At 37.4% G+C, this 27657-nt stretch overlaps 1 protein-coding gene across 1 annotated transcript; it reads right to left on the bottom strand.

Annotated features, from left to right (window-relative positions):
• pip4k2aa (phosphatidylinositol-5-phosphate 4-kinase, type II, alpha a) lies at positions 1 to 27524 on the bottom strand (the record flags this gene model as incomplete). The annotated part of the gene is made up of 10 exons (XM_079259841.1): positions 27399 to 27524; positions 13104 to 13201; positions 12881 to 12977; positions 11431 to 11583; positions 10089 to 10235; positions 9783 to 9821; positions 2232 to 2345; positions 1741 to 1981; positions 1277 to 1380; positions 1 to 81 (listed from the first exon to the last, which is right to left on the bottom strand). Exons 1-10 carry the CDS (start codon positions 27417 to 27419, stop codon positions 1 to 3), a joined length of 1095 nt encoding a protein of 364 aa, XP_079115967.1. The 5' UTR covers positions 27420 to 27524.
• Positions 27525 to 27657: the final 133 nt, after the last annotated feature.

Genomic DNA, 27657 nt, shown 5'->3' with positions numbered 1-27657 from the left:
CTATGACAGGATGGTGGTGATGAAATCGTAAAACCTCTTGGAATACTGCTCTGGGTTCACTGTGGAAATCTCGGCTCCGGCCTGCAGAGATACGACCCAAACAGGAAGCAGGAACGTGACATTTAGCACAAACTGATGTAGCATTTTTTATGTGTGAGAAAAAAAAAAACATTTTTCACAGAACATAAACAATGGAAGATATTTTGCATGTTCTGCTTACAGTATTCCATTATATATGTTTTTTTTAACCATAAAATGCCGCAATAGAGACATCTAATAATTTTTATGAGGGTAGGGATCATTGGATTCCTTCTTTTATTTAAATTCAAGATAATTTCAAATGAAGTTAAACACCAAAAGACCCAACAAATAGTAAATTAATGCTTTTGTGTTTGTGCAAGTGAAGTAAGAAATCATCAGTATAGAGAGCTACAGGGAAGCACTCGTCACCACAATAATAATACAAATACAAAATTGGAGCTACTCCGGTATGCTGTGTGTTTCTGGGACATTTGGTAATGATGAATAAGACCTAATTTATTTAACAAGAGAAAACAGAAACTTTCTGATGAGGGCAATCCAGTGCATTGGCAGTGGACCTGAAAAGGGTGGTGATCTGCATTGTGTGACAGAAATGGCTCCCGTTGTTTATTTGTGACTGAGGTGCTGTGAAATAAGCGTGTTGTACACAATGCATAGTTATGCTGTACATTGGTGTGTAATATTTGCTTTACTTGACTGTGAACTTTAAACACAATACAGCGATGAAGGTGGTAACGGCAGGGAACGAACAACAGAAGGTCAGACACATTCATATCATTTCTGCATGCGTGCGAGAAGCATTTTAAAGGCAGACTTTGAATAATTATCTGCAGAGGAGGCAAAAAAGACAAGAAAATTCTTCTCTTTTGCTAAATTCAAGAGTCACACCAAACAGAAAAGCAGATTTTGCAGCTGATTCACTGGAAAACATCCCTACATTTATGCAAATCTTTACCAAAAACTTCTAATTGCTTTAGTATTAAAGATACTTTATTGTATTCTTATTTGTTGACATCAAAGCATTTACAAGCAGAACAGTAAAGACTGGAAAAAAAACAACAAAAAAAAAAAGGCAAGAATATGCTGCTTTGAATAGCAATTATGGCTATCTTAATTTTCTTTGCACCGCTACTCACCTGTTAGTCGGGAATCCTGAGTTTTTTTTTTAAACACTTATCAAGATGTCAGAACTTTTTAACTCAGTTTTAAATAGGTGTTATATGCAGCTACGTACCCCATGCTTGACAGTTTTGGCAGCGTGGGCAGCTTTCTTCTTTGCATCATAATGCTGCAGGATGTCTATAACAGCCATGAAGTAAACTTCCTTCCTGGGAGCACCTGGTATTTCAAGCAAAATTACTAAGTTAGGTTCAATTCAATTCAACTTTATTTATATAGAGTCAAATCACGGCAATGTCATCTCAAGACGCTTTACAGACAGGAAAAAAAAAACATAATGAAAGCCAATTCATGATAGCCTATATAAGGAAACCAACAGATTAAGTTAAGTTGTAAACCACAGAAAAAAGGAGAAACTTTGTAAACTGACACCTTTACACAGCAACCAGTAGGGGGAGCTCTCAGTACTTTAGATTTTTTTTTTTTTTTTTTTTTTTTTTTTTAAAAAACACAACCTGCACTGTCTAAGATTTGTCTTCACAGTCCCCCCCCGCCCCTCCCCTGGGGAGGGTTACTCACTCTCATTGCTTTTGATGGCATAGACATCTATAGTGGGATCAAACTCTCCAGGTGACAGAGGCTTGGTGCAGTCCAGGGTGTTGCTGGGACTGTCGGGGGGTGTCCCAATACCCCCTCCGTCGCTTTCCCCCTCCTCTTCTGCCTCGTTGTCTTCACTCTCTACGTCCTCCTGCTCAGCCCGCTCAACGTCGTGGATCCCCACCAGCAGGCTGTAGTCCATGAGCTTCAGCTGGGCCAGGAACTGAAGATGATGGGAGAAAGTAAGACAGGACAAAGAACATGAATGAAAGTGTATAGATGAGTGGAGGATGACTGAGTTCAGGAAGAAGATGAGCGGAAAGTTTGAGGGTAAATATTCTGTATTTGTAAGGAGTGAAGGACCGACAGCGAACAGTGATGGCCTACCCTCAATGTGGAGTCGAAGGAGGAGATAACTGAAAAGTCATGGAGCAGTGAGAGAGTAAGTTTATATCTTTATGTCCACCACATACCTCTACATCTTTCCTAAGCTTCTCCAGGAACATTTTCTTGTTCTCCTCATTAATGTAGATCTTCTGCCCATCATTGATGAAGTCGTTGTCCTTGTAGGTGGGCAGCTCCTTGGCCTGATCATTAGCAGTGGAGATTAGTAGCCAGATAAAGACAGTAAAACCAGAAAAGTCTGAAAGGCAGGGTACTGTACGGTACGGCAGAGCTGGGCAAAAAGATAACAGAATTCTGGTGTTTAAATCAAAATATTAAATTTCATTTTACAAAACTATAACAAATCAGGAAATATCAGTTTATCCTCGGTCCTTACAAACATCAGAATATTACTGATCATTCGACCCTCCAAAAAGGTATTAGAGAAACACCAGCATCCATGTTCTTTGAACATTTTCCCCAGAATTCTCACAAAAGCCTTAAAAATTAAACATAAAATGCATGTCTTTACACAAGACTGCAGCGCACTGCCGTCTTGTACAACTTAAGGGGTATTTCAAAAGGCACGATAACACTGATTAGCACTAATCTCAGAAATGAGTCAATAGTGTGTGTTTAAATCCTACTGTCTGACAATCCTGCATGTTGAAATACCCTGTTCACATACGAGGCTTGGTGCCTGTGGTTTGTTAGATAAGCCTGTCTGATTCAGTCTGAGTTGAAACAGTCTGTCCAAACCAAGGCTTACCTCTTTACAAGCCGAAAAGATTTAACTGTGCAACAGAGTGCATGCAGCATGCTCAGAGAAGAGTATAGATCTTTCTGATGCAACGGTTCGCACATTGTAGTGTTTATATGAAAATGGTTTTAACATTTACTTGAGCAGATTGCACAGAACTGCATCTTGTAGATCCATACACTTTGTATTATTGGGGGGAAAAAAAAAAGGATTTGTCCTGCTCAAAGCCACAAAAGTCCTTTTTGGCACTCAAAGAATCCAAAAAGCATCCATTCGCTGCATTTTTCATATTTTACTTACACATATCACAGCTTGTCACAGACCAGAATGTGGTGTGCAATAATATAAATTAGTTTCATGCTATAAAAACTATGAAGCAATTATCATTTTAAGGGGAATTCCCACTTTTCAGCTTACAAGCAGAACAAATGTTTCCTATTTAAATGTTCAGTCTACTGGGACTTATGTTCTTTGTAGCCATAATGCTGCAAAAGTGCCGGCAGCCTGTAGGGGGAAGAGGTGTTATGTGGGGAGGGGCGGGGGCCTACTTCTGAGTCACGGAGGAAAAATAGAGCAGGAAATGAGGTAACAGGGTAACAGCGGCAGTTTAGCTACTATAATGTTTCTATGGCAGCAGGAGAAGAGCGGCAACACATATAAGCACTCTTGCACTGGAAAAAGCTCAGCATGACACACTGACACACATAGAACACACATAGTAACACAAATAAACAAACAAAAAAACACCCCAAAATAAGACACTTGAGCACATATATTCATACAGACATAGACCTCCAACTTGCAATAAATATGAGATGCACAACTTGTTTAACTGACATAAAAAGTGCCAGAAAGTGAAATGATAAATCAACATGAGGCTGACAGTAAAGAGTGAAGATTTAACAAAAAAATACACCTCTATTACCTAAAGAGATGCCTCCAAACTAACACTTGTTTTTCTGTGCATCCATCTCAAGGCCAAACTCATCAAACTGTCATTATCCATGTCACTCCTTAAAGTTGTTTACATGGACTGCATAAATTGGATAACCACTCACTGCTGTTGCTACTCTGACTACAGTATGATGAACCTGACCTCTGAATAATGCACTCCGCTAAGGGTGCAAATAGAAAAATAGTACATATGAGAGGCTAAAAGAAAGGGTGAGCTGTTAACGAGTCTCATCAAGCTATGCAACAAGTGAGACCTTAAAAAAAAAAAAAAAAAAAAGTGTCTTTACTGTCTCCTGTCAGCTGGTCAGTAAATGAATGTTGATGTCTCGCTGACAAAGCTATACTCTCTAGGATTTATGGTATGCTGACACCGGGATGTTACTCAACCCTTCCTGCACGTCGTTTAGCCAATGATGATAACAAGCAGTGACCTACTGCGACGGATGACAGCACTGCAGGTTATTGCGACTCAAACATACTCAGGCAGATCTTTATGTAGAACTGTGATTCATTTCTGTGGATTAAGTTAATTGTAAACCAGCAGAGTGGCACAGCCAGACAGACATCCAAGGCAAACTGGGGCTATCATGTGTCCATTTAGTGTTGTAACATCAGAAATTTACTATGTACATCATAAATATCATAAACTGTGAGTGTGTACAGGAACATTTTACTCAGAGCAAAAACATCAGTGGATGTTAAAACTGGGTTTTAAATGGTATCTTGAACTGCTCCTCATAATTAAACAACCACTACACCAAAGCAGTATTTCTAAAGCGATTACTGCCATCATAATGACTGATCACTTCTGAGACAACAACAAAAAAAAGATAGTGGCCCTACGCACGCTCCCCCCACCCCACTGCAAAAAAACCCCAAAACACCACACACACAAACATTTACAGAGATCTGACTGAGTACTTATCTCCTTAAAGGCCTTTACACACCGGAACCGATGCGAATAAACAACACAAAACTGTGAATAATTTGGAGGTGAAATATCAGCGTTTCTGCTGACGCACAGCAAGTGTGAAGTGAATAAATTATGAAAACTATAAAACAAACTTGCAAGGTGGATATCAAACCATGACAACAGTGTGGCGATGCTGCAAAAGAAAAGACGAAAAGAGGTGCTGGGTTCATCCCATTGTAGAAAAGAGAACTTGGGGAGTTTTGCTGTTTAACACAGGAGCTAAAGGTGAACAACGACCGCCTCAGGATGGACTTTAGGACGTCTGTGGGACGGTTGGTTCTGCTTTAGCAACTTGCACCTTGCTTTAAGAAGCAGTGAAAAAAATAAAGACGCTCTGCCATGGTGATGCAACGTTTGAATAAAAAAAACAGCAAAAGTGACACCTGCATAAGTCCCAACCAGTGATATATCAGTCAGCACGCCTTCTCTGATTGGTTGAATATATAGCTGTCAGGTCCAAATATTAAAAAAAAAAAAAAAAGCAACGAAAAAAATCACTGAATGGAACTTTGTTATTCATGTGAATCTTCACCTGATCTGATAAAAAAATATTGCTGTGTGAATTATTCAGAAGAAATATTCGGAGTAGGTGTGTAAAGGCCTTAACTCAGCTCTTCCATCAGATCCCTTACAGAAAAGCTTCACCAACTTCCATTTTTGATCTGTTGCATTTAAAGGCACAATACTTTTTCATATTTTCTTGAATAGCTGCTCTTCACTGGATGAGAAAATAGAAAATCATGTACAGTGTTGTTCATGTTCACTCTCGTATTTGTCTAATTAACCCAGCGTAACATGTTAGTTTCACTTTATGTAGCAGTGGGGATGTTCTCCTGAAAAACATCACCCTGCTCTCCAATTTCTTCCTCTCCAGTGTTTCAGATACATGTGGTGAATGATTGAAACAAAAATGAAGCGTCTGGCAAAACTAAAACTGAACATACTGACAAGCTGAGTGAAAGGTGACTATAAATGGATGAAATGTGGCCTTTAGAAAAAAACAGTTCATCAGCTTGGAGAATAGAAGGAAACGAAAGTTTCAGCCGCAGGAAAAAAAAAAAAAAAATCTATATATTACAATAAAATAAGATTGGTTGAATAGATCATGCCTGATATATGAGCCCTGGTTCTCTTACATCTCTTACGTGTTTCATGGCGCAGTAAAAGCGCGTGGCAATCCGCAGTGTTTGCAGCCTTTGCTGAACGTTACCAGATTTGGGCCGCGGGGGCACATCCTCTGGTGGGGGTGGCTGCTAGAGAAGGAGTGAGGGAGGGAGGGATGTGGGGTGGAGGAGAGAAGAAAGAAGAGAGGAAGGGAGGAAGGAAGTTGGAAGTAAAGGCAAAGTATATAAAATGTAACAGAGCACAATTGTTTTGTTTGTTTAATTGGTGGACGGTTGGAAAGGGCATCAAGCGAAAGATCTGCATGACCAATCCAGATGTTCATACTTCATACATGTCTCCGGTGAGTCTGGGTCATGAAAGTGTATGTCAATATCCAACAACCTCATCGGATGTAAATAATTGTAAGAATTTTTGTTGTCAGTCTCACTTTAAGATTTTAAATCTCCTGATATTATTCCTCAATGTCCTTTATGCAAGTTGTTCTTCACAAGAATGACTCAAATCGGTCTTGATTGGTGTCACGACCAGAAAGGAAGCAACCTGGCAGTGCTGCTCTAAGGATGTGGGATCTAGGTCTAAGCAGGGCAAGGAAAAGACTACACTGGTTTGTATTCTACGAACAAATATGGTGCCAAACAACTGACTGTGTGTGGTGTGTATCTATAGGTCTGGGATTTCTATAAAAAGGAGAAAGATCTCTGCAGCTAGCATTCATTCATTCATATTGCCACATTAACACCATGTAGCCTCAACACAGTCACCATTTGATGCTGGAGTGAGGAGACAGTATCAAGAAAATAAAATAAATAAATAATAATAATAATGCAACTGTTGCCCATGCCTTCTGAGATGAAACCTGAAGAAGAAAAAGCTTCTCTTTCAAATATCAAAGTCTGGCTGCCATTTAGAGACACATAACACAACTTTTACATTTTCCAGGTCACAAAACAAATACTGAGAATGAATGAAAATACAAATCAAACCCATCAAAAAAGCCCAACAGGACCTAGTTTGTGCTCTAGATAAAATGAACTCTACGCAAAAATAAAAAACTAAGTTGTCAAACCACTGACTGTTTACTTGGTGAGAAAGCTACACATGACATGTGTCAGGAAAGTCAGCTGCTGTTTGACAACCAAAACCCATGACAGCAGCTACAAGGACCACACAATTTATTTTCTGAAAGAAAAAAATACATGTCACACACTGTAAGTGGGTGGAACAGATCATATCGACGATGAGCAAAAGAATGACACTGGTGTTCATACACATTGGAAAGTGTTAGAAATAACATTGTATACCATGCAGATGCATGCATGAAGGGGAGAGGGCCATGCAGTCAGGAGCGTACCCTGCCATGCCTGTTGTTTGTGCGTGTGTGTGTGTGTGTACCTTTTTAGATTTATTTTTAAACAAACACACATTGCTCTATCTGAAAATAAACACACACACACACACACACACACACACACACACACACACACACACACACACACACACACACACACACACACATTTATCTGCTATCAAATTGCATGTTGCACTTTATCTTACTCCCCACCTTCAGTGTGTGTAACCTGTAAGGCTGTAGTGAACTAATGCTGCTGATGATTTGAAGGAAACATGTTTATTTGTGACCATCAAGCACTTTAAAAATGTAACTGTATTGATTTCAACATGCCTTTATTGTGTGTGCAGAAGCCAGCATTCCACTGTCAAATCCTCCTTTTTATATCCTTTTTTATATCATTTTTATAAATGATGGTTTGAGATATGTTTTAAAGGACATCAGCGTGTGTGATCACATGCTGTACTTGGCATTCAGTGTGTAAGTAGTGTAAGTAACTTTACCTTCAAATACTATGTATTCCTTATTAGCTACATTTCACAAAGGTGTAACAACCAAACATCAACAGTGAGAGTTAAAGATGTGGTAGCTGGCGTTAAGAGAATAAAATTTACATTCCGATTGTACAGCAAAAAATGGATCCAAATTTTTTAGCGAAGTATTCTTCATTTCTAGACAGTAAATTATGTTTTGTAGGCAGCTGTGTTGCTGACAGAAAGAGGACACACACTGCGCTCACATGTGGAAAGTCCTCAGCTGCTTTGTTTTTCCACACAACTGTCTTAACCTCAATCATGCTTTGGTTATTCCTCCATCTGCAGAGAGCTGAATTTAGTTCAGGGATTCCCTCAAGTGTGCTGAGCTTTACTGCCCAGTGCCCCACAATTTCGCCCTAATAAAACAGTGTGGAAATTTCATACAACTTAGTGTAAACTCACTGTGGTCAAATTGTCCGCAGAGCTAAGTGTGTACACACAAGATAAAGGAGGAAAAAAAAAACCCAAAACATTATGGAGAATCATTCTTTCCCCAAACTGCTAAGCTGACAAAACTTCTGTGCCCCAAAATCACAGAGTTCACATCAAATGTCAACAGAATCCCTCCCTCGTGGTCAAAGCCTTGCCTCTGAGGAAAAATAACTAAAAAACAAAACATCTACTGAACTACCCATTCAGATTTGTTATTGATTCACAAAGTGTAATGAACACACTTCAATTTACAAATTTCAATTTCTGTGAGATAATTCCTTTTTGGCAGGAGACTGTTCCCCAGCATACAGCCAAAAAACAACAAACAGGCAGCGTCCCACGTCAAACAGCAACTTTTCCACCACTATCAGTCACACCAAATCTTTGGCTCATGTGCACTCATACATATACACACACTGCCAACTTTAGATAAACATATAACATATTCATACATAAAAGGAATCAGAACTCAATATCTGACTGCAGAAAAAAAAATGTCAAGGAACATGAACCCAAACAGACACTTGGATCACAATCACCAATCTTTTACACACAGACAGCAAGCAGGGAAGCTGAGGGATCTGCAGAAGCAAGGTTAGAGGGGATGAAGCAAATTAAAGGGACACGGAGAGCGTGCAGTGGCTAGGAAGGGGATGGGAGGGATATGAGGTGGGTACTAACTGAAGGAGATGATATTTGCTACCGTCATTTCCACCCAAACAGAAACAAAAGCGAACACCAAAGTTGTGTTCGCCCATTTGGGCAATGACAGTGAGCTTTGAATTGTCTGAAGCTGTGTCTGATTTTCAAAACACTGGAAACAGGTTGTTTTCTCTCTCATTGACTAATTATCCACATGGCTTTTAATTAGCATGTTGTTCAGTCGGAGTATCTGATTCATTATTAGTTTATATTTTTTTAAAATCTGTTTTAAAAGACAGATGCTTTTCATGTTGAGCGTATCTGTTAAAATGCCACTGAGAATTTGAGCATGCAAGTTTTGTTCCACACACCAAACTTAATCCTGAATTTAGACATTCGTGATGTGCAGCCTTGAAAGTCCACAATGCATCTTTGCTCTATTAAGACCATGTCTCCTGATATTTAAAAAGTATATATTTTCAATTTTATTTTTCAGATTCTCAATGGCAATGCAGAAATAAATTTGGTCCATTTACTTTTTATAAATTTATTGTTTACAAAATATAAGAAAGTGGGGACTGCATAAACTAATACTGTAATCTGGCATGTCAATTATTGAAAACCAGAGAATTATGAACTATTACAAGGGGAATTGAACGAGACACTTAAATCTGTATGAATTAGTGGTGTGGACTGAATTCTGTTTGTCCTTTCTTTTTAAAATGACATACAAGCCTGAAGCATTTCCTTTATTAAAAAGTATTGTTTTTATAACAATATTATTATTATGTTCAAAATAAACAGTAATGGATGATCAACCCAGTGATGTGTGTGGGTGTATGGATCTAGGCTCATGGCACTAGATGGTACCTTCTCCTTGTCGCTGGCCTCTCTTGCCACAGTGGACCCCTAAAAAATAGAATCTGAATTACTAAAGAAGTTATACATTACATTAATATTAACATCATATTCAAAGGGGTTTATAGAAAAAACAAGCAAACAAAAAAACAAAAACAAATGCAAAAAAGTCAAATTAACGCTCTTAATGCTTGTAAAACGTATTAATAAATAGGCAACAAAAATCTGGTACAATGTAGTAACAGACAGAATTTGGTTTTTTTTTCTAATCTGATCATCTTTCTATACTTGTGCATTCCCTTTTACTTCTCCCCCTACCTTGAGATCATACTTTTTGTAGACAGAAAGGCGGTGGGAGAAGACATTGCGTGTAACAATCATGTAGGTCTCATCTCCATCAACTGTGAGCCGGTACATCCCAAGAAACTGAGGCAGCAGTGTGTTGCCATGGCACTCTACAATGAACTGTCAAAAGAGAGTGAGGAATACAAAAATTTATGGCCTCTGGATGGTTAATGATTGCACATGTGAGTAAGAAATGGAAGAAACACAGCATGACTCCTGTAAAGGTTTTGTTCAGTGATTACCTATGAGGAGATTAAAAATGATGAGGAGAAATAAAGATCAAAATCACACAGATCCTAAAAAAAAGTTAAGCCAGGTGCCAAAACACAGGAGAATGAAGTGAAAAAGGAATATGACTTTGCAAACTAGTAGTAGCTCCTAATATGATTTATTCACCAGCAGTAAAAAGTAACGTTAAGGGCCTTCCTCAGACTTAAGGCACAGAGTTAAACACCTTAAACACAGAGTTAATTTTAGCCTGATCACCTGACCAGTAAGATGAAGGTAATTTCCAACATGTATAAATATTCATATGTTTACACTACCAGTAAATGCTTTGGACACATTTTTCGATTAAATGAAATGGAAAAGTGTGTCCAAACTTTTGACTGGGAGTGTACATATACAAAAGAAATCAACAACATGATGAACATTAAATATACCTTACTCTGAAAATACACACACTCAACTTTCTGCCTGGTTCTACCATGGCTGGCTTGTGGAAAGAGGTTGACAGAGCAGAGTAAAGCTTGTTAGATACTCCATGAGAAGCCAGAACTTTGTTCTTGTTCTTTAGGCGGCTTGAACAAGAAAAGTCAGTTTTGGCCCAGTCTATTCATACTCCTCAAGTATGGTGGTGGGGGACATCTTTGTCTTTACGTGCAATAAACAATCGACCCGGCTATTTCATATTTAACATGAAACTTCCTCCATGTCAGGGTGGAGTTGTGGCTTTATTGACCGCGTGTTATAAACATACTTCACCACCTCAATCAGCTGATCATTAAAACTGTCTGTTCAGCCTGCATCGGTCACGTTCTGAAACCAGAACGATGTCAGGTTTTAATGACTCAGATTTTTTAAAAGGAGAGAAAGGAACCTGTGGGAGCATGTGCGAGAAGGACACGGTGTACATGTGGGACATGTCCCCTGCACTTCCTGTATCTGTGTCCTCTGTTGCCCGCTCTTTTTCCCAATATGTTTGGATGGTAATTTCTAGACATGTGTTCACAAATGAGGAAATTAAAGTTCATAAACCATAAAAAGGAATTCAAGTCTTCTTTCATATTTTTATTTTAAGATATCCCGTTTGTACCTGATGGTATTTCTTTAAAATGTTGTGCATCTCGGCCACATCCTCACTGCTAATGGTCTTGATGACATAGCGCTTGTCGTAGGAGGTATGAAAGCGTGCACCACTTCGTCCCTGGGCTTCACTATTTAAAGGAGCACTGCGTGTCAGAGAGTTCTGAAATAACAAAACAAAGACAAAGTTAAAAAGAAAAAAATCTTTTATAGTCATTATTTTCACACAGACCTGATGTATCAATAGAAATGCTTATATTTTGCCTTCTAAAAAGTGTCAGAACCAATACTGATCTGTGACGACTAAACAGATGATGTGAGATAAAATTTTCTCAATACCAAAAGTGTTCAGTCAGGTGCTACTCCATCTTATTTGGATAAAGCTTTACATTATGGCATGTCCTTGATTTACCTTCTTTATGTCTCACCACCGCCCACATTGCAGTCTAAACATATGAGGTTCTGACCCTCACGTTTGCTGCCTGTCCAAAGCTGCACACAAACAGCTGCTGGCCAGACTTTGGAGCTCAACAGTAACCTGATCCAGCATTCCCTGGCTCCATGCCTTATTCTCTAAGAATTCCTCACCCATCAGCTCCCTTGCCTCTCTTAAAACCCCCTCACATCCAATGCTTGTGTTGCAAAATGACAAGGGACAAATAAAATGACTGTTTTAACTTTTTTGAAATAGCTATAGTGGCCTTTTCCTGACATTTGCATGGTTGCACAGCTATAAAAGTTAAGCATTCGTAGAATGATAAATGGTTGTTATAGTTGTACTTTACTCTCCTAAAAATGAGTTCAATAGTGTCAGTACTGGTAATCGGAGCTCATGGCTAATGCAGCATGTCATTAAAATTAGAATACTACAAATTAAGTTAGTTGGCTTAGACACAAAGCAACTTTATAACTGTGTGACAAGTGCCTCAATCAGAAAAGTGGTTTAATGTAGCAAATTTTACATTTTGTTAGATGAGTCAGTGTCTTCACATCCCTAATACCCACGCTCTAAAGCCAACTGAACCCTAATGTAAACATGTAAGAAGAACAGCTGCACTGCACTGGGACATAATGACCTCCAAATACTGCCAACTCACTGACTGCACTGGGACATGGGGGGGGTTTACAAGGAGAAAGTGGAAAATGAAGGGACAAAAAAGAACTGCACTCAAGCAAAACCAGGAAAAAGCACAGCAGGTTTTTATGTCATGACTAATTATATTAGTTTTGGGATGTTTGTGATTTAATGTTTAATTTTCAATACTTACATGGATAAAGTTGTGAGAAACAGGAGATTTAGATACACAATGTTTTGACTAGAAAACCACATGTCAAGTAAAATGCACTTTCATGAGCTATTTCAGATTCATGTATATCTAGAGAGACACAGACACACACATTGGACACAGACATGATTGTGAAGCAAGGACTGTCAGATGTTTGCAAAGCATCACTGTTACCGAGAAATCCTGATCGTCAATTCCAAACCTCTCCCTGAGGTTTCGGAAAACCAGAGGGCAGTACTCCTTGAACTTGAAATGGCTGGGCATGTTCTCCCTGTGTTCATACAAAAATGAGAACAACACAAACTGTGTTATGAGGCGGGGTAAATGTTTAAAAGTATTAAACAGGATAGCACACATTTTTTCACAAAGCTATTTCTGGGACAAATGAAAACCTTACTTGTTAAAGAGGTGGTTGTCCACTTTAATCTTGGAATAGGCCTTGAAGTCATCTGGCATGAGCATGATGGGAATCTGAACATGGCTTAACTCATTTATCTGTGCCAAGAAAAGAACAAGGAAACAGGAGATATGAGTAAGAAATCCAGGAACACAAAGCACTTCAAGGGATACTTGCTCATGCTCAAACTGAAGTACAACTGGGTGATTTAGACAAAGAAAAAGACATTTAAAAAGACACGCTTTTACTGTTGACAAGATGTACGAATACTAAAGGGGTGAAAATAAAAATAGATTTCATAGTCCTATTCGTTCAGTGGGTGTTTTTTACATGCTTAAAAAAAGAGCTGATGCATGTTGGGGCAAATGGAAACTTAGCAGCAGCAAGTCGAAGCATTCAAGCTTATTAAAGTTTTAAAAAAAAAAATGGAGCAAAGGTTGCTATCCTCATGACACTTCATATATTCATCACACACATAATTCTGAGCAGAACAAGATAAATTATGAAGTTATAAAACAGTGTTCATATAGTTCTTATCTATATAAGCTGCTCCTCACAAACTACTCATGTCAATAATGTCAATATTAACAATAACCTCTTCTTTAGGAAGCCCATTTTGATGTCCAAAATGACACTCAAAATTAAATAAAGTATATTTTCACAACTATAAGGACTGTATTTACAAAATTTTGTCTTTGTCAGTCAGAATAATTGAAGGATGATTTTGTGATTATTTTCCTTTGCTACTAGCTCACAGAGATTTTTTTTGTTTAAATCACAGGCATCTACTGCTTTAATGACACATTGCTTGAAGTTTGCTTGAAGTGAACAAATTAGCAGGAGTTGGAAAGTGGACAATGTTGTTTTCATGTTTTTTTTTTTTTTTAAATGTTCATATAATTCCTTGGGTTATGTCCTGTATTTTGTTTGGATGACAATGCTTGGTAGAATTTTTTGTGTCATCTTTGTTATGCTATGCTACATGTTGGAACTGGTGTTTCTTAGAGTGTGGAAGAATCTTCTGCCCTGCAGAGGTAAAATGATATTGGACACACAAATACAATCAGGAGTGTTTTAGAGGATTTTTTTAAGACAATCATTTACAAATATACACTTAAACCTTAATGTTCTTTGCTCTTCTAAAGAGAGAGAGAGAAAGAAGCAAAAGATTTCGTGGTATCAGGACTACTTTCAGGATTTGAGCCAAGAGTTTAAGCCTAGATCAGCTTTACAGCAAAAAAGTCTAAAGTCCAGATCACACAAACACCAATTAGTCATAAAATTAAAACCGCTGACAGGTAAAAGAATGTAACACTCATGTTTTTCTGTAAAGTCAAAGCCATTCTGACTACACTCAAAAAACTCTGATTGGACCTTTGCAATTATGATTCAACAGAATGCCACGCCACAAGACACATGAAAATCTTGAACAGTAAGTAAACCGCAGGGCTTCAAACACCTATGGTACATTTCAGGAATTTCCACTCATCCCTGGCCATGCTTCACACTGCTGCACTATGCAGACCTGGCATTTGTTATGACTCAGACACAGCTTGATATGCACATGAGAAGCATGTGTGCGTGTGTATATGTGTGTTTCTGTCGGTGTTGATGTTTATTTGTTGTTCCCTGCCAGCAGGAGTGCTGGCAGACTGATCTATTTATGCTCTATTAATAACCCTACATTTCATCAAGCATATTTTTAATATAGATGTATTGAATTTTCTGCAATAAGATGTGCCTTTCAACAATGCAGTCCCAAATGTTATTTGAGTTTTTTATTGCACAAGCCAAGCTGTCATTTGTTATTTTAGTCTCCTTTGCTATTTTTAAGTCTGTGAAAACAGGTTGAAGTAGAAGTGGGACTGAGTAACTTAGACAGCTAACGCATCTTCATATTGCTAGTTTGAACAACAAACATGTGTGTATTAGCCTCTTACATTTCAACTTAAAAAAAACAGAAAATAAAAACAAAACACTACAAAAGCACTCAGAGAGCGCAAACCACCGCAAAGCAGTTCATTTCCACTCATATTGCGGAGATTATTAAAAAAAATGTACGTTTGCACAATTCCTTTCAGCACACAATAATTTAATTGAATCTCAGCTGGACTAAGACCCAATTAAAAAAAAACAAAAAACGAAACACATAAATCTGCCCAGTAGTCTTTGCTAATTGACAGATAAAAACAGAAAAAACATAAACTCACTTATCAAATCAAACTTTATTTGTATAGCCCTTTTCATGCTTAAAAACAATACAAAGTGCTTTACATTGTAAAACAATTTACATCAAAATAGACAAAACATTAACACACATACACATCCCCATTTCACCCACCCAAAAAACCCATGCCCTATTAGTCTTATAACAGTTAAAAGAAAATGAATGGCCAGGTGCATTTGTACCAGATGTGCACCAGATAAGGAAACAATATTCTCAGGGAGCCTCTACACCAGGGGTGTCCAAAGTCGGTCCTCGGGGGCCGCAGTCCTGCAGGTTTCCCATGTATTCCTGTTCCAACACATCTAGCTTCCACTAAATGGATCAAACAGCCAATGACGTGCACAACTGATTAAGCTCTACTACTAATTAATTTGAATCAGGTGTGTCTGAGCAGGGATACATAGAAAACCTGCAGGATTCTGGCCCTTGAGGACCGGAGCTGGACACCTCTGCTCTACACAAAGGGCTACCCCCAATCAAGACCACCCAGGCCATCACCATGGGGGCCACCCGGTTCCAGGTTATGAAGGTATGTCTACAAAGATAATTATACCATATAGAATATTGTGTGTTTTACCATCAATAAATCAGCATCAGCTCTTACATCTGTATTATCCTCTGCTATCTTACAATTTTACAATAGTGATCGCCACAGTTCCGTTATTAGCATTTGGGCTACAGGTATTTACTCTAAGTGGGAAATCTGTTTGAATGGAGTGACAATTCAAACTTCAAAACATACTGCAATAATATGCATAGCACTGCTCTTGGTGTTTAGAGAGGTGTTTTGGAAAAATGTGATTTAAGTGCAGTAACAACATAAAAATCCAAAATGTAGTACTGCACCACAATGCTTTTACAAATAGCATAAAAAGATATGTGGCATCACAGGGTAAAACAAAGACGACATTAGGGGATGAGACACTATGAAGATACAGAAGGGCTAAGTAAATATTTTCATGATGATGAAATACCTTTTTTTGATACCTTTTTTCTAACCCGTTTAAAAGTAACTTATTCTCGAAATTCTGCATATTTAGGGGAGTGTCCTTTTGATTGACAGGTACCCAATCTCCTGCTTCAAGTAAGAAGAACGTAAAACAACCGCGGTTTTTAGCCAGTTAACATGTGACTTAGCTTTAGCCCGCTTACCTCAGTCAGCTGGTTAGCTTCTGTTATCTCTAGGTTAGTTCGGTAAGCTCTTAGCTATAGGTAGCTTGGTGTTCGCTCGATGTCAATCATCCACTATTACACTCACAGCCCCCCTCTCAGGTCTACCTCTTTGTCCATATTTGTATTTTCCGAGTGAGACGACACACATGCCTCTGCCAAGATGGTGATGGTAGAAACCGCCCACCGAGCTTTGGTTCTGCTCTTCAGAAACCTATAGGTAAGGTCACAGAGGCTCTGTCCATCTTTTTATATACAGTCCATAAACCTGCTCTTTCTGTCAATAGCAAGTTTGGACACTGTACGTAAAATACCTACACAAGTTTGATACACACCCATTTAAGAATGTATGTTAACCAGCTTACTATCACTAATTTAATAACAATTTTATTGATTTTATTCCAGTAATATTGTCCGACTTAAGACCACATACATTCAGTCATGTTTGCAGGTAAGATGATCACAAAGGATTAAGTTTTTTCTAGCTGGATGTTCTGCAGCCACTCTATGATTAGATAAGACAGAGATATGTCAGAGGAATAGCAAGGCCTGGGAATCTCAGAGACAAAATTTCATCAAAATGTTGCTGGATTTTTCAGTAAGTGATCAGAAAATAGAGATAAAAGTGCCAAGTTACCAACAGTGAGGAACAGTAGGAAGCAGTTTAGTCGCTCAACAAATTTACTTTCAAGAATTTCTCAATTAATTGGAGAACAGATAAACTAGTGCTGCATGATACATCATTAGAGCATTGTTATTGCAATGTACGTGTGTGCAAATCTTTTCATTGGGAAATACATATTTCAGGGTTAGAAACAAAAAGAAAAAATGAAAGACTGGCAGGACTTTGTGGAAGATCCTTCTTATCCAACTCAACATCAAATAACTGATACAGCCATAACTGTGCTGTCTCACTTAACTTCCCATTTACAAATTATTGCTATATGTAAACATTTCAATACAGTTCATGTAAATACAAGTTAAGTAGTGCTGCAATGAATTGTCGACAAAATCGACAATGAAAATTCATCAACGCGAAATTTCATTGTTGTCGCATTATAAACACCTGTAACGGCTTTGCTAATAAAACACTGCTCCAGGCAACTTAAGGCCATTTACCAACCACAGCTTTTCAGACAATATAAGAACTCTAAACACCAAGCAAATGTCACAAAGCACCATAGGAAGTGCTAGGGGCAGTATTGCCATTTTGTGCAGCGTCTTTGTTTAAACAACGAAGAACAAACTGATGGCGATGCAACCTATTTCCAAAGTTTGTCGATATTTCACGCTAAACAAAGTGTCAAACAGGGGAAATGTGTAGTCTGCCATGCAAAGTTGGCATACCACGGCAGCAAGACAATCATGCATGAACATTTGAAACGAAAGCACCACAGAGTCATGGTTTCCAGCTTTCCAAATGGCAAAGTTAGCATTAGCGAGTAGTGATGTGCTGTTGTTACCTCTGCCAAAGAGGTTGTGATTTTACCGGTGTTTATCTGTTTGTCTGTGTTCATGATAACTCAAAAAGTTATCAAGTAGTTAAGCTGTTCATCTTAAATTTAATATTCAACTGGTTCGGGAGTCATTCTTGTAACTTACTAAAGGACATTATGTTGTGACTGACTGGGAATCAGGGTGACATTCAGATGATGCAAATGAAGAGAGTGGGGTAAAACATACTGGCGCCTGTAAAAAGAGCTGCGTCAACTGGAAGCAAGTATGGTCGACATGACAGAAATAATCGTTACTGATCAAAAAAATATTTACAGATTAGACGACTATTACAATAATCATTAGTTGCAGCCCTTAAGTTAAGTGATAACAACTAAGTAATAGATAGTAAACTCCAAAAGTCTGAAAGTCAGGTCAGAATATGTGAATTTAGAGAGTTAGTCCTGACTAGAGCTGCAGCACAATTCTTGCTGTCAGACTGAAAATGTACATATTGCTTTTTGGCAGATTTCATACTTAAGGCAGTGTTTTTTTTTTTTGCCAACTTTTGTATAAATCCGATTGGACAGACTTGCTTTTGAAGGTGGAAACAATTAAAAACTGTCAAAACTCAAAGCAAGAGCTGGCAGCACACAGTTTGCTGGCAAAGGCTTTGATGTGAAGGGTAACTAAATATTTCCTCCAGTAAAACATAAGCTGTACCTTGATTCACACAATTATTTCAAACTAATGTTGACTAAATTAATAAAATAAAGGAAAAAAAAGTTAAATTACATTCTTTGTCTGTTCAGATGTTAACCAACACTGAACTCTGCAAAACGCTCAACCAATGTGTTAAAAGCCTGCCGATCCATTGACAAATTTAATCAATAACCAGCTTAGAATAAATACATGCAGCAACTGTTGCAATTGAAGAAAATTTAAAAAAAAAACTTGCATGCACAGTTAACTTTACGTTAAAACTGGACAGTCATGCACTTTAATGTACTGTAGTATATCTGAAAGCATTCTAGACAGAGAAACCAAACACAAAGACAAGGCAGCAAGAAAGTCCCAATTTGTGTTTCTTTAAAAAAAAAAAAAATCCAATCAGCAAAAAAATAAACAAACAAACAAAAAAACAAAAACAAAGCAAGGCACAAAGTCATGTAGATGAAGGAATCTGGGTATGTTTCAGCTCCATTCTGAGACAGGCACTGATGTCACAGTGATGTTATAAAACAGATGCACTGGTGCTAAGTAGGCACTTAGACAATGTCTGATATAAAAAAAACTATGATGCCAATACTACTGACATAATCAAAATCTCACATAAAAATAAAGTGGTAATTAGGTTAAAAAAAAAAAAAAAAAAAAAAAAAAAAAAAAAAAAGTGTCCCAAGTGTTACGTGATCTTAAAGTCTAAATATCCCTCAACTCCTGTCTTTTGTCTATTTTCGTACAGTTGATGATCTTAACAAATGTCTGTGTTCCAACAATGAAATTATGTTATAAACCTAAAAGATGCACATTATTAAGAATACAAATCGGGGAGATCTTTTCACAGGTGCCAATATTAAGGTGTGACCAGTTAGTGCAGTACTGTATAGTATCAGAACAGTATTCTTTGTAAACACTTTGCTTTATCAAGCATATATATCTGCTCATCATCCCGTAGCTATCAAACTTACAAATTTCACACCACCACTTCCTTTGTGTCTCCATGGCGATAAAAACTGGTTTTCCGGCATAGAGTGAAGCAAGCATGTGCTGTTGCTCCATTAAACAGGAAGCTGCTAAGAGAGCGTGCTTTGTCAGCAGTGTGGTATAGCCTTGTTTTCCTGAACCATGAGTTGACTCACTCCTAACAGATGATGGCACACTAACAATACAACAATAATCAAAATATTATGTAGGGAAGATTTCTGAGCTATAAATGAGAGAGAAATGACTAATCAAGCAAGCCATCGGCCTTTGCTGCATGTAGGGTAACAATGGTCAATGATCTTTTCATACTTCTGATTATCTTTTGCTGATTTGAGAAAAAAAAGTAGAATGTGATATTTATGTAAATCATTGTTTTAATGTGGCTTTTCAGCAAAGTTCCTTCTGAGCAGTGACTTTGCAAGTCAAGCTGCAGGATCACAGTTTTAACAGTATTTTGAACTAATATCATAAAACTTAAAACAAAATGCATTATATCCCAGTTAAGGTCACATGTAAGATCGCAGAGGACACTAAATCGGTACTCTAGCTTCTTCAATAACAGATACATTCGCCATGAGGATAGTACATAGAAGTGAGATAATATTACTATTTCTGAAGTTGCTCCTCTAACTCTTAATATCATATTAAGGTAAAAAATATTGATTACAATAGAATATAATAAAAAAAACAAAACAAAAGAGAGGTTGTTGTTAGCCAGAAAAAGATCATTATTATTATAATTATTATTATTATTATTATTATAGGATGCTTTTCACAATACATTCTATAATACTCTGCTCTCAATTATGTGTGGGAAATGGAACAATCGTTCCAGAAAAGAAGATAGTCCACTGGACTCGGTCCAGTTAGGGACTCGGTCCGGTTAGGGCTCAGTTGTAGGGGGGGTGTAGTCATTCAGACCGAGATTGCATTCACGCTGCACTTTGGTGAAACACGCCAAACCTTTACAATAATATATCCCCATTCCCACCAAGAGTGACACTGCACTAGTATTTAGCAAAAGATAGGACAAGACCTGTGTGAAGAAGAAAACTGTGTTGCAAATTTAACATAGAGCACGAAACTATCGCTGTTTAGGGTTTTTATGTTGTCTTATGCAAGTATACTGCAGAAATACACTGCAACAATGGACGCAGTATGAAAAACAGATGAGGCAGAGGACTCTCACTATGTATTTACCCACAATGCAATACTATGTCAAATGCAGGAAGTGATTTCTTTTTTGTGGTTCCCTTACTGTATTTGATCCGCTTGAAACAGGCCGAGATCTGCATTTGTAGGGGGACTGAGTCCGCTTCTTTGGTCCGTATCAGAATTCGTTTGGCTCATTCCCATTTACCAAAATGAAGCGAACTCTCTGAGCAAACGGACTCGGATTCGAATAAAAAAGGCTGATGTGAACACCACAATGGTTATTATATTTATATATCCTGTTATATATTTATATTAACTTTTTTTTCCTTTTTTTTTTTTTTACATAGAAATGCAGACTATGGTAGAAACAAGGTCAGTATAAACTATATCACATTCATACAGACATATGAGCATTAATATTCAAGCAGACAAGGCCACAGATACTATTGCTGCTAATCTTAGTGACACTAAAACAACATAACATGAATTATACATGGCAGACATCTGTCGGCCTTATAGGTAGAATTATCCTCAGCTTTAATTGTTAAGTGTTTTTTTTGTTTTTTCCTTTGAGAATTTTTTTATTAATCATTCTTAATTAATTAGTCTTAATTAACGTGCTTCCGCCCTGCCACCTGTCAATATATCAAATTAGTCACCAGATCTGTACTTTAAAACATAATTACAAGCACAGAGGAACAAAACCACAAGAAACTTCAATGAGTTCTTGTTTCTGTCATCGCTTCAGGGAACTGGGATAAGAGGTGCAAGCTTTTCCATTTTCTTCACCCATAATCGTCACACATATTAGCTGTAGGTCACTCCTCCAGATATGTATAGAATCTTCCTCTTATGCAATCCACAGAACCAGACACAGCTACTGTTTGTTAGACAGAGAGGCAGAATTTATAGAAGCAAGGGAAACATAGTATGATGCATGATGTTTAAGACATCGAGGCCTATGGGCCACATCCGGCTGTGAATGAATTATCTTTGGCCCAGATGATGATATTTAATGACCATTAGACTATAGCAACATGTGCAGTTAACTGTAAGGCTGCAACTTTTAAGCAAATTATTCAATTTAATCAATTACAAAAAAGTGGCAGCTATTAATTAAAGCTGTTAATTAAACATCACATAGCTGCTACTGGTAACAGCAAGCCAGTGTTGTTTTATTTTTCTTCTTTGCACAAGAGGAAAGCCATCAAAAACATCACAGACGCAGTAGAGAAAGCGACGAGATGGCTGTGGATCAAGATGGGGAACTTATGGCTACAGGCTACAAGACAATCTGTATTTGATCAACCCTGTTTGGGTCACCTAGGCAAGGGTGTCTGCTGTGAGACCCGAAACACCCAAGGAACTTGGGATACAACACTAATGATGTGTCTAAAGCACCAAAATTGTTTGTTATAACTTGCCCTCAATGAACTTAAGGCTATTGCTAATTTTAAAGAGACATGTTAGCCTTTACCATTTTACATGTGGGCAACAGAATTGATCACTTTAAAACCTGTTGTTGCATCTAAAATGATATACATTCTTTGAAATGCAGCAACTCTTGAACTGTTTACGTCACAGATTTCACGGGATTCTGATAGCTATAGAGCAGCTTTGCACTGTGGTACTGCTGTCATGGCAGCTGCATCTAGTTTTAAAGGGTTTTCTGTTGCTTACAAAACAAATTAAAATGCCAGCGAACAGTATAAAATGGCTAAAACATTGATCTGTTGTTGTGCTGCATTAAGATCTGTAGGATCAGGCTAAAGGCTGCAATCTAAAACAGAATTTAGATATTTATAGAACATGCCTATTTGAAATTAAATACATGCTTTAGTTCTCCTTAAGAAGGATTAAATATAAAAAATATTTGGGTACATGGAACAAAAATCTTTTCTGGTCTCTTAATTCCATGCATATCATCTACTTTATTTTTCTCTTTTCAATCAGTTTCTTTTATAAAGTTTTTTTAACACTGCACCTCACCGTAATGCCTTTAATAGTTTTATATGAAGCATATATGAAGCATAGCATGATCTGCTATGTTGAATATTTTTCTATTACAATGCTGCTCAGATGTGTTCACATAGGAAGCAAAACTCTGTAGACAAACTGGATATATACAGGTTAAAACATATATATATATATATATATATATATATATATGCACAATAATTCACATGTAAAAATGTGTCTGGTATGATGAGGTCTGTGTCCATCCATCCACTAATGGGCTGCAGAGACTGTGTAATCACCAATAGTCATTATGTTGACCTATTTTAGTAATTATTAGCGATGCATGACAGATTCTCTGCTAACAGGTGAGGTCATTTTCCGTGCAAGGTTTTTCGTCATACATGTTTTTGGGAACAGTGGCCAATGGTTTGAAAAGTTGATTAACATCTTATGTGACAGTGAGTCACTCATGGTTTCTGGCAATATTTCTGGACTATCATGTACTTCCATGGTCAAGCAAGTCCCCTTCATTAAAGACAACTCAGTGTAGCTGGGAGCCCAGATTAAGATGCCTGCAGGTGGTTCTAAAAATCTTCATTTCTGTAGAAATCAGTTGTATCCCAAAAATGAAAAGATTTTAATCTTCTTTTAATGAAAACATTTTAAAAAAAATTTAAAAAAAAAAACATTATTACAACTGAGTTATGAGTAAATCTATTAGAAAAACTTTCAGGAGGATGTTGAAGCATGTATTTACACGTTGCCTCTGAAATCTGATTGCATTCTTAGGCCTCCACCTTTACCTGTTCCTTGCAGAATCCTGTTATTTACAGGTCAAGGTGACTTCTGCAATCTCTTTGCAATATGAACCTACATTCATTTAAAAGAACTTTAGTTCTTACACTAAAGTTTAAAAAAACCTTAGTTTTACTTTAAACAGTTCAATCTGGTGACCTGACGCAGATTTTGTTGCTGCTGGTATTGGAGAAAAAGTACTCTCTTGGGCAATAAGGTAAAGCAAGACAGCAGACATGTAGCCTGAGGCATAAGAAGGAAATGTAGAGGTAGAGCTCCAGCTCAATAATATGCAATCCAAGAGAATAGTTTGAACATGTAGATTTGCAAAAGTGCAGCAGATAGACAGTTCTTACACACCACATTCAGGTCATAAGGAGATTTAAAATACGATCCTGGTCCAGTACTGAATTAAGATATTAATAACTCAACATGTATGAGGAAACATATGTAGTTTAATTGGTTTTCTCTTGGAATCAAGATGAAAAATTTACTCAGTCACTGTGACAATAAGCATTTTGAAGGTGACGGGAAGTGTTTTGTTACTTTTGCTGGTCACAGAGTTATCAACTTAGGTTTATATCATATGTTATAGGCCTTAACGATTTTAAAATAAAATATAATTTTGATTTTTTTTTTTTTTTTAGAAATATTGCAATTCGGTTTGTGATTTAATCTATTTAATTTTAGCTGTGTTTCAGGATTTGTGCAGAACTATGGTCCATAGAGATGGAGGATTACTACATGAGATGACATCAAAATATGAACTCTTCTTGAGGGTTACATTTGCTAATAATTTGTCTTGTATTAAGATTAAACAGTTTGATATTTATCTTATTCACACCACAACACATAATTTCTCAACATGTCTTGCATATGGTGGAAATCCATCCTGATATACATAGACATATACGTACACACACAGACAATAAAAATAAAACACCTGAAAAGCAAACAAAAATACATGTTCACGAAGCTCTCCCAGTACTTGAAGATTGCAATGCTTGCATTACGCTGAAAACTTGAAATTCATTGTGGAGGCGCAGCTGAATGAATGTTCTCTGAGATCTGAACTATAAGAATATTTAAAGTGACTGCATTCAGTAAAATGATACTTATTCACTTCATCAGGACATTTCAGAAGTTGTACTCATTCATTCATTCATTTTCTTAACTGCTTAGTCCAATTCAGAGTCGCAGACAGCTGAAGCCTATCCCAGCAATCATTGGGTTACAAGCAGGCCAGAGAGAAGTTGGACTGTTTTCTGTATTTTTTGTCCCAGCATTTCAGTTATTTTTAGAAATTTAGTCTACAACAGGTTTGAAAATGTGATGTGACTTCACAGCTGAGTGTCACTGTCACAATGTTTATATGACTGGGATGATGACTGAAGCTACGGGCTTTGTCAAACTGTAGATGCTGCAAATTTGAAACTTCAAAACGCACTAATCAACATTAAATTTAATCATGCTCCTTTGTGATTTACTAATTGCAATGTTTTAAATTGCAGTTTTGATTAAAAAAAACTATTAATTGTTCAGCCACTGACATGTTAATGGGTGAACCATTCAGCAATGTGTCAATCTTTATCAATAATTTTCTAAAATTTCAAGTGACATGCGAAGCCTGAACAGCAGTAAGCAAAAAATTTATTCAGCCAAACACTGCAAGAGGAAATCAATGTATTGGGGGTTGAGCAATTTAGCTGGCAACAGAATGAATTATCACTGCAAAGCTGCCCAGAGGTAAACCTTGTGCACCTTACTTGACTACCCCACCCCCATCCAGGATTAGCGCCACAATCAAGTGACTGTAATCCAACTACAGACAACAACTTAGATGAAGAATTACACCTTTGGATCTTTAGTACTCATCAGGCTAATTTAAGGTTTTGTAATCCCAATTTAACAGCAATCCTTCAGACTGCAACAGAAGTTGACAGCTTCCATTTCTGAGCCATTTCTTTCAGTCAGTTGTGGAAGACTATGTTTGCAATAAAATATGCCAAACAATGCTGTGTGGCAAAGTTTAGAACTGCATTACAAGATGTGAGTCATCGTTTGCTGTAAAGACTTTAAAGAATTTGTAATCATAAAATTAGTTATGTTGCCTAACAACCACAGAGCTCCTACCAGGAAGAAATGAATTACTAAATGAAAAGTTACTTAGGTAAAATGAAACACTAACTTGCATCTATAGTTATTCCTTTCTGCACAGATACTGTAACAAGTAGGGGCAGTTTCTGAAAGCATCAAGACAGGGAATATCTGAATACATCCCTGCAAGATTTGTGGATATACAACAGACATTTCCTGCAAAACATTAATAAATTGGTAAATGAGGGCACAGCACAAACTTTATACACTGAAATAATAATAATCTTATCAGGAATACAAATAAACCAGTTATCAGTGTTATTGTAATGTGTGATGGTAAACAAATAAAGTAGCATTATGAACTAAGGGGAAAAAGCATAAGCACTGACCTCTACACCAGCAACTGAGCTCTAACAAATCAATTTGGAGATTAATTAGGTCATGCTCAGGAGATAATATGTGTGTAACAAAGCTTAATTAAATCACACAATAAGGATAAAGACAAACGAGAAGAAGGAAAAATATCATATTTAAACACACCTGACCACCACACACAAATAAAAAACAAAATATTGGAAGAACGCAAGTCTCTTTAGTCCCCAGAACTATGTGGCCCAGATTTACCCTTTTTTAAATGTTAAACAATGAATGAAGGGCAATTTGCATTAAATCAATCCTATTGATTTAATAGTAAATCAATATCATTAGTACAGCAGAAACCTGTAATACACACAGTGAAAACTATGTCGTTCCCAAATTAAGCTAAAAAAAAAAAGTGAATTACTTTTTTTTATTTATTATAACTATCTTGATTACTGCTTTTTCCTATTAAAATGATTTTTTAATCACCATATAAATCAATATGTATATCAACAATAAATCAGTATTGATGTTCACTTAGTCTTTAGCTCTTTTGGTAAGCCTAGATATAGAAAAATAGCTGTCCTTAACCTGGAGCACCATTTAAGGTTATGCCTGGAGTAGGTTTGCTTGATAACTATGTTATGGTTATGAGATACAAACAAATAAAGTAAAGTCTTCACACAGTACTCTGATAGAAAGAACTAAGGAATTTAAAATACAAACTTTAGATTACATGCCTTACACTCTATGGACCAAGCACAATCATTGCATATAAAACTGTCAAACTTTTGTTTAAAAGGTGAATACTTGTTATTTGATGCCAGAAATATTTGTATGTCCTTTGCTTGCCAAGTTTACACACCCCCAGCATTCAAGTTTTGGCCCAGAGCAGATATTTAGCAAAGGAAGACAAGGAGAGTAGAGATAAGCTGACTAGCATGGGAAGATCTGCTCTCTCATGACACGGAGCACAAGGAGCTTATCCTACATGTGTGCACAACAGGAAGCCAAAGAAGGGTTACTTGCTCAAGCGCGCGCGCGCACACACACACACGCACGCACGCACACACACACACACACACACACACACACACATACACTCTCATGCATACATCAAAATCAAAGAATAATGTATGCAAATGTAATGTTGTGACTTACAAAAGCTTAATGGTAAATAAAGCAAGCGTGCCTACTGATCTGCTGTGGGATAACAGCACTGCAGTTTGTGACAGCTACACTGACAAACAACTGGACAGATGCCATCTCCTATACATCAGAGTAGAGCAACAACACAGACATTCGTAGTTTTGACAGCAAATACGGCTTGATGTGGACCATCAAATGCCGAGGGGGGGATCGGTATACGGATATGAGGTGGTCTGACTCACCGAGTGGTTGACTCCCCACATCAGCACGCTGAGCAGAGGATCGCTGGCACGGAAGAGCTTCACTTTCTGAGCAACAAAGTGTTTTTTCTTGGTCTTCGTTTTGCTCGCGATAGACGCTGCAATGCTGCTTGCTGATGCCATATTTATACAAACTGGTTAGTTACTGCAGTCCTTGCGATGATCCTGACAGTGTCCTCACTTGAAGCTGGCACGGTGGCCAACAGATCACGATTCAGTAATACCAATACTATTCATTTAG

The sequence above is a fragment of the Telmatherina bonti genome, assembly GCF_933228915.1.
Source record: "Telmatherina bonti genome assembly, chromosome: 20".
Classification (NCBI taxonomy): domain Eukaryota; kingdom Metazoa; phylum Chordata; class Actinopteri; order Atheriniformes; family Telmatherinidae; genus Telmatherina; species Telmatherina bonti.
The sequence above is the reverse complement of the archived record's forward strand: the minus strand, read 5'-3'. Positions and strand labels throughout refer to the sequence as shown.